At 45.0% G+C, this 8,484-nt stretch overlaps 1 protein-coding gene across 2 annotated transcripts; it reads right to left on the bottom strand.

Moving 5' to 3' along the window:
- Positions 1-775: 775 nt before the first annotated feature.
- Positions 776-6,391, bottom strand: NPY2R (neuropeptide Y receptor Y2). Of its 2 annotated transcripts, XR_009207858.1 has the most exons (4): positions 6,318-6,391; positions 4,353-4,441; positions 1,896-3,287; positions 776-1,150 (listed from the first exon to the last, which is right to left on the bottom strand). XR_009207858.1 is itself a non-coding variant. In XM_040064751.2 (3 exons), the coding sequence occupies exon 3, from the start codon at positions 3,249-3,251 to the stop codon at positions 2,094-2,096; it is 1,158 nt and encodes a 385-aa protein (XP_039920685.1). In that variant the 5' UTR covers positions 3,252-3,287; positions 4,353-4,441; positions 6,318-6,391; the 3' UTR covers positions 776-2,093. The 2 variants fall into 2 exon arrangements, 1 of the variants encoding a protein (XP_039920685.1); XM_040064751.2 differs by having other exon boundaries at positions 776-3,287.
- Between the last annotated feature and the right edge of the window lie 2,093 nt (positions 6,392-8,484).

The following is an 8,484-nucleotide window of genomic DNA, read 5'->3' as shown; positions in this document are numbered from 1 at the left end:
TAATTAATTGCCTTTATACAGGATGATATAAAGCAGACTTAAAATTATGGAGAATTAGTCTGGCAATTGTAGATTTTGCACACACTGTCATGGTTACTTCAAAACTGTCTATATACCACACTCTAACAGGCTTAAAGGAGTTGAAACAGAACTTTTAAATCATTTGTGTTTTAAATAAAGGAGGCTATTTGTAGTAATAATACTTTTTGATGAAGGGTTCAGAGTCAAGTGATACATGTGATTGATGTCCATAATAATTGCATACTTCTATAATCCTCCCTCACCCATAAGAGTTTTGAGCTTACATTTTGGATATTATTAATATTCAGACAAAAATAACATTTGGGCAATATCATGTCCTGAACACGGTGGAGAATTAATCTATTTCTGTAAAACTGTTTAAGAATGATGAGTACTTTTTCCTGCTGAAGTAAACACTAGCTAATTCTCTAGATCTCTCTTTTCTGCTCATGAAAATCCAAGTCGAAATGATTTAATGGATATTTAAAGGATGGTGCCAAATATTGAATACACAAAGATTAATTTCTCCACTTGATAAAGACCTGATACTATTCATTACATTGCAAACATTTCAGCACTGGAGTTTTCTTGAGTTTTAATTTTTAAGAGAGTACACAATGAATTTAGGAACAACAAAAATGGAAAGAAAAAATGAGGCTCCTGAAATGTAGCTGTCAAACCAGACTTCAAGTGAAAAGTATCACACTTGTTTTTATTCTCGATAAGCAACAGGGCAGCTTGGAATAAACACGGATTGAAATTTTCTTCATCTCTTTAATGAGTTCAAAGAGGCTGAACAAAGACATAGAAGAGTTGAGCATTGCTGTGTACAACACGGTAAACAGATTAAAATTTTATACCTGAGCAAAAAAGGAATTTAACTATTAACTACTGCATGCAGAATAACTGATAAGTTATCACATAAACATAGCTTACTGTTATCAGGTTACAGTCATTCAGATGTTCTTAATTTTTACAAAGTCTTAAGATGGAAAAAGCTCTGAGACGAGATGAGTGTGTGACATAAAACCACAATAAGGAAAAGCACTTTACCATCTAGCAGCCTTTCCAGAGGATCAGAATTATCTGCTGTTTTATTATCCAGGCAGAAGCATCAACAATTCAAAGCCTGTGGAGTTAATAACACATTAGACATTTAAGCAGGTCCTGAAAATGAAAATATTAGCAGTTTATGAAGTGCTCACAGAAGACCTGAGCCTGCATTCCCTGCCCTCAAATGCCACTTTAAAGAACTGCATTTGTGAGCTGTTCCCAGAGCAGAATGAAAGGCAGGAATCTGCAGGGAATGACTGATCAAGTCACAGGCTCGTGATTTTCTCACCAGCATAACAACTGCCAGTTTTTAAGGGATGACTTCTTAGCCCATTTGACTGGTCAAAACCCACATTTCATTTTATGTAGAAACATTCCTCTTACTGAATCCAGTATTTCGGTGGGTTTGGTTTTTCTTCTCTTCTGTTTTCACCACCTAATCTATTTCAAATGCTCTGGTTTGAAATAGTCTAGCACAAGTCAAAAAGGAGTAATGTATTTCTCTTCTTAATTCCCCTGTCTTTGCAAAAGATGCCTGTGGGAGAGACGGGGCCTGAAAAGTTTGAGGTTTAACCAGCACAGCTGATTCCCCCACCAGACAGGCTTCTTTCTCCTGGCAGACTTCTGCACTCCCTGATCTCCACATCGAATATAAATACTACCTGCACCCACCACAAATATTCCTGTGCTATAAATCAGCCATTTTCCTTCCTCCAGCAAAATCAGTAAACCCAGCCCTTGTCATTTAGACTTGTCAAGAAGATATGGGAGGGATGAAGAGTATTTACCCTGTTAGAGACAGCCATAAACAAAGCCTCTACCTTTTACTTCCTTGAAGTTGTATAGTTAGATCCTCTTGATGTCAGTCAACTCCCCTCAAATCACAATACCTGCCGTGACTTTCCTGCTACCTTTCTTTCACCATTTATGAATAAAACTATGCATTGAAAATGCATGTACCAAAATGGGTTCATCCCTTTGTTCACAACATATTCATTTCTTCTTTAAAGTCAGACATCTTAGACATTGGTAGGTTGTGCAAAAGAGTCCCCGGGGAACTGAATCCTCTTGGCCTCTAGTTTCTTCCTGGCTTTGAAAGCTGCTGATACCTCGGGGTGGATGGAGTCCAGCCGCTGCTCACACTGGAAGGCCGTGAGGAAGGCTGTCCTGTAGTTGTTATTCATCCAGCCATAGAGGAGGGGGTTAGCAAACGTTGAGCACATGGCAATGACATGGAACACCGTGTAGATCAGTTTGTACTCTTTCAGGTCTAACACCTGACTGTCAATGTCACTGACCAGCTGGAAAGTGTGAAAGGGCAGCCAGCTGACAGCAAACACCACAACCACACACACCAGCATCTTGGTGGTTTTCCGGCGCCGGTGGTGATAGTGGTCATTCCCCGCCCCAGGGCTAACGTGGTTCTTGAGCTTGGTCCAAATACGGATGTAGGCAAAAGAGATGACTGCCAGAGGCAGCACATACTGGATCAGGAGCATGGAGATGCTGTAGATGGTGCCGTAGTTGAGCTGGCCCTCCCCTGGCCACTTCTCAGAGCAGACCACAATCTTGAAGTCAGGAATGATCTCAATCAACGAGTACTCACGGAAGATGGCCAGGGGACTTGCCAACAGGGCACTGACTGCCCAGGCAACTCCTATAATCAGGAAGCTGATCCGCTTAGAGATTTTGCTTTCCAAGTGGTAGACGATGCAGCGGTGACGATCCAGAGCGATCACAGTCAAAGTGACAGTAGACACGTGGACGGCAAGGGCTTGGGCATAAGGCACCAGGTGGCACAAGACCGGGCCCAGCTTCCATTCGCCCAAGAGCGTATAAACCAAAGTGAAGGGCAGGCACAGCGTGTTCACCAGCAGGTCAGCCACTGCCAGGTTGGCAATGAAGAAGTTAGTCACTGTGCGCATGCTTTTGAATTTGATGATCACGTGGATCACAAGGGAGTTTCCAATCACCCCCAGCAGGATGATGGAGCAGTAAGCAAAGATGAGAATTATTTGTACTTCGACAAGCGTTGTGCTGTCCTTCAGTTCTGGTTTAGGGTCCAGAGCCAATTCATTGAGTGGTGTGGTGTATCTTGTCAAGTACAGCTTAGTGAACAGCTCCATTTTCATTTCATCTGTCTGGTTTTCCTCACCTACTGCTTCCAGGGGCCCCATCCTTGAAGCAGCCTAGTCAAAGCCACAGAGCTGCCCCTGAAAACAAAACAGTACAAGAACAAGTGGAGAAATTGATCCACATGGGCTAAGCCAAGAAGTAACGAGCTAAAGCCACATCTTGTTCCTAACCCACATGCCACATTGAGGAATTAAGAGAAGTCTGTCTTAATATATTTAAATTCTCTTGCCCTTGCATTTTGAAGGCTGATCCAGTAATATTATTTAGGCATGACTCCCGCTGAAAATTGGAATAGATTTCAAAAGCATTCCAAAGATAAAGTTTGCCTAAGTAAATGCAGAAGGATTAAGATCCTGCTGGGTAGCATATCATTTTTTTCACAATCCACTACCTAAAACTAGTGCTTATTTAGCACAAATCTTCCAGTAATTTCTATGGGAATTCTACATGGAATAGCACCATCCCAACTGTTATTAGCATAATGATCTTCCAGCTTTTCCTTAATGAAAAGTGTTTCCTTTACATAGTTACTAAGTTCTTACAGGTTTATGCCTTTCCTTAATACCAGTGAACTAATTGCTGGGGTCTTTCTTTAAGAAACTTTGTTTTACAACTGTTTGTACCAAGAGGCAAATAAAAAATACCACTGAAATAGAACTGAAATAACAGCACTTCTTTGAAATGACTGCGTAACTTATTCATGCTGAAGTGAACTCAAGAAACAATTGAAACACAGTTATACATGATATTTCCTTTCTGTGTGATGTTTCAGAAAACAGAACTCCTTGGAGGCTGCCAATCAGGCATTCATTTCTGACTGCAGTCATAGCGAAGAGCAAATCATTCCCCTGCTGAAGTCAGTAAGAATTTCAGCACTGGCATAAAAATCACTTTTTTTTTTCCTCTCCTTACACAGGCTCTAAAATTCTGCGCTGCCCTAAGACTTCTGTAGGCACAATATATGAATGGTTTACAATCAGTTGCTGACTTGAACTTCAGTCCAGTGTAAAAAAGCACATGTCCTCATGCAAACTGCCCAGGGCACGGGTGGCATGCTAACCAAGAACTGAGAACCTGGGGACTCCTTTCCTTGGCAAAATATGGGAAAATAATAAGAAATTACCAGTGCCAAGCAAACTTACCAAACTTGCCAAGCAAAACACCACTGTTTGCCACCAAGGAGAAAGGCAACTCTGAGTTACTCACTCTACTTCCCCGTTCATTACCTTCCCTAAGGAAAGCAAGAGTAGAGAAGATATGTCACTTTCTTGCCATCAAGTGTTACGCATAGCTTAAGCCTTCTCAAATTCAAGTCTGCCTAAAAGAAAGAGCTATTGATGTGTTTGGATGAACATAGCTTTTAAAAAAGTCTTGTTCTTTTTTGATCAGCTCCATTTAATTCCTTCCATCCTCAGAGAAACATTTCAGAGGAACAGAGGTACATTTTCATCCCTACCTCTGTTCCCAGTAACTATCAGTGAGTGACATCCTTCAGTATGGTTCCCAAACTGAGAAAGGGGCATTGTCTGCCAGCAGGAGACTGAACCCTTTTTGCTTGCTTCTACCCCATACAACATCCCAAAGAATTTCTCAGGACGAGATATTTTTTGCAAAAGAAGCAGGTCGAGTGCATGAACCGAAAGGCAATTTTCCCCAGCTAAACAGAATTATGCCATACTGTTTAGTCTACAATTATTCAACAATTAATAGTGTAAGCCTGAGATGTGAAACACCACAAGACACGTACCTGAGATGTGCCAGCTGCTCATACTAGTGTACACCGCTGATTTTAGCAGTGTAATCGGTCTTCAGCTACTAACCTGAGCAATGGATTTCAGGAAGGGATTCCTTATCAATACACCTTTAGTCCACCAGATAAAAAAATGTAAGAGATCCACCACACTTTGCACAGTCAAGGCTATGCAGAAGTTGAGAACTCTGATGAGCATTTTCCTTTGACCCGTTCCTACACCCAGGAATTAGGCTTCCACATATTATTAGAGTGGAGATTTGGTGAGGTCCCAAGACTGTCAGATGCTTCAAAATCTCATTATTTTTTTCAGTGCAGGTCATGTCTACACACAGAAGTAGAAAGGTGAGAGGGCTGACAAATATAAATTCTTTTCCTTCTTTGCCCTAAATCCAGGCAGAGGGATGTAGCTGAGCCAAGTAACATAGCTTCCCTTTCTCCCCAAAAGTATTTTCACCCATTTCTCTAGTCCCTCACTTTCTGTTGATTCCTTCTTGCAACTCCTTCTTTTTAGCAAAGCCTTCTCTTTTTCTGACACTTTATTTTATTTGTTACTGCCCTATTCAGGCTGATGAAAGATGCTTTGGTTTTGTCAATAAGACAAAGCTGAGGGAGAAAGGGACAGCCACAGTTTAAAACAGAAATGAGCTCGTGTGTCAGCAAGTGATGAAATAAACTAGACAAGTTTGATATTGTTGGTGGAAGAGTTATGTGGGCAAAATATAAGTTGCTTTCAAAAAATGGGGATAAAACTGAGGTGACACTACAGATGGTGTTTGACAGGACCCTTTCTGTTCCTTTTTTTTTTTTTTTTTTTTTTTTTTTCCTTTGGGATAAACTCTCCGTGTGAGAGCATTTACTGGCACACCTTGCATATGGCACCCCACCGGAGCTTTTTTCCCGTTTTCCCCCCCCCCCCCAGCAGTCAGATCCTCATGGTCAGGCATCAAATTCCGCCTAACTTTCGGCCGAGAAAGGCCCAGAGAGGATTTGCGAGGGTTCTGAGAGCAAGTAAGCAAAAAGGGCGGAATACGTGATTACATTAGCAAGCAGCATTCCCATCAGGACCGCAGTGCCTGCGCTGGGGAAGGGGCTAGGGTTGCTGGAACCGAAGCTGGCAGCAAACGCGCCTCTGGGATGCGGCGCTTCCCTCCCGCCCCGCGGAGCCGTTCCCGGGGGGAGACACCCATCCCAGGGGCAGACACCCTTCCCGGGGCACACACCCATCCCGGGGGCACACACGCATCCCGGGGGCACACACCCATCCCGGGGGCAGACATCCGTGCCCTGGCGCTGCAGGGATCCAGCCGCCGCCCCGTGTCGGGAGCGCCGCTCCGTCCCCCCTTCCCGTTCTTACCTTCCGCTCGCCCCGGGCAGGGGAGCGAGGCACGGCGGGCTGCTGCCCCAGGAGCCGGTGTGCCAGGGCAGGGCAGGGCAGGGCAGGGCAGGGCGGGGCGGGGCGGGGCGGGCAGCGGAGCCCCTCGCTCCGCAGCGGGGCGGCCGCCCCGGTTCCCCCGCCCGGCTCGGCTGCCGCCGCTCTCCCCTCCCGGGCGGCGGGGCCGCAGCGCCGCTCGCCCCGTACAAAGTTTGGAGGCGGCGGCGGCGGCCCCCGCACGCCGGGAGGGCGGCACGGGCTGGGCGGGCCCGCCGCCGGGGCAGGGCTCGGACGGGGCGGGCGCCCGCTCCGGCTCCGGCTCCGCCCGCAGGGCTCCGGGCGCGGGCAAGGCTGCGGGCAGCGCGCTCGGGATGTGCCGGCCGCCCCTCGCTCGGGAAAGGACGGCGGCAGCGCTGCCGGCCTCAAGCAGGGATTTGGAGAAAGAGGGAGTCTTGCCAGACCCGAGCTGGTGTACGCGCCGAGCACCCGAGCCTGCTTCCTGGCTTTCCCAGCCCTCGAGATGCCTTCTGAGGCAGCGTAAAGGGGTTGTCTGTGCTCCAAACAACTGCTGAAATCGTTGCTTACGAGCACAGCAGCTTGCACAGATTTTCTGATCCTCAGATGTGGCTGTTGCCAGAGCAGGCGTAAGGATGAATAAAGCATTTACATATTCTGTCAAGAGCAAAATAAAATATTTCACATCTATTTACGAGGTGGAAAGGTAAAGACAACAGCTGCTGCTTTTATTTGGTTCTATATCAATAACCTTTCAAAACAGCTCTCCTGCCAGCCAGCTTGACAGAGTACTAGTGCCAGCCAGCATTGCTGCGCCTCTGGTAGGGTCCAGCTTTGCCAAGCCAATCCATCGATGGGTTCTGCTTGGTGCTTTATGTCTGAAGCTTCTCTCTAGGTATAACTTCTTAGATTCAAGGGACTGTCTGCTCAGTGCGTATCTGGGGGACCTGATTTACCAAAACACGCTTCAGCCCTGGTCGAAGTTCCCAAGAATAGGAACTAGAAGACTGCTTTCTCTATGCCTGTAGCACTGTTACTCAAACAATTCTCTTCCCAAACCTTACAGAGGCTGCTCTCCACAATAGGAATATTCCTTTACTTCCTGTCACTTAGGTAGATTTGCGTTCATATTTAAGGTATCTCAGTTTCAGGGATCAGCATCAGCAACATTATCTTTCCTTTTCTATCCTCTTTTTCTTCCAAAGGTGACTCGATACAAAAGCACTTCCCTTGTCAAAGGTAATGCTCCTTGCTTTCATTATAGCTCAATAATATGCCCTTATCTACAGCAGAGAATGTTAAGGGAGCATCAAGGAGTAACTTGAGTGATTTAGAGTTGTTTTTGAAATTCAAAACATGTCCTGAGTACCCCCCTGGATCTTTACTAATTCAGGCTATCTCTTCAGGAAGGGCCTTGCTCTTAGTCCTTCAGCACTTCTGAGACTGTTAATGGAATGCCCCTAGCTTATTGCAAAATAGGTTTATTTGATGACTAAATAAAGAGCCAGGAGTTTCAAATCTCCCACCCCTGTTTATTCATTTCCCAAGTCAATCCAATTGTAGGATTTATTTTTTGATCTATCAGCAGACCTAAATGCATGCCGTGAGTTTTAGTAATTACAGCACTTGTATAATACATGGCCATGACAGCGCAATCCTTCCCTTCCCTTCTCTGACAAGTAGCCAGCAGTGGCCTTCCACTGATCTCAGGGGTGTTGTTGTTTTGCCCTACTCTGCACACTCTTCCTAACTTAACCTATTTTTACTACTCCTTATGTCTTGGAGGGTGTCGTGAAATCCTACAAATCTTTATAATCTGCCCAGCTCAGAGTTCCATAGCTAAGGGAGGGCCATTCCTTACTTACACTTCCAGATTCCAAGAAGTCAAGAAGTGCAGTTTCCTAGAGGTTGTTATGCCAGTAAGGGCTGTCTTCCCATGCTAGAGAAAGAAGGCGTTATTCTCTGTTAAAAGGCAGTTCTGTGTTGTTCAGGCACAACTGAAACATTTAATGGAAATGCATTTCTAATGAAAACCAGCATTTTTTTATTGCTCATAAAAGAGTGGAATTTAATGGCTCCATAAACACTGCCTTGAATCAAAAGCCATGAAAACACAAACATCAAGGGCAGAAAG

Source organism: Hirundo rustica, chromosome 5 (assembly GCF_015227805.2).
Source record: "Hirundo rustica isolate bHirRus1 chromosome 5, bHirRus1.pri.v3, whole genome shotgun sequence".
NCBI lineage: Eukaryota > Metazoa > Chordata > Aves > Passeriformes > Hirundinidae > Hirundo > Hirundo rustica.
Note: the sequence above shows the minus strand (reverse complement) of the source record. Positions and strands in the feature narration are given on the sequence as shown.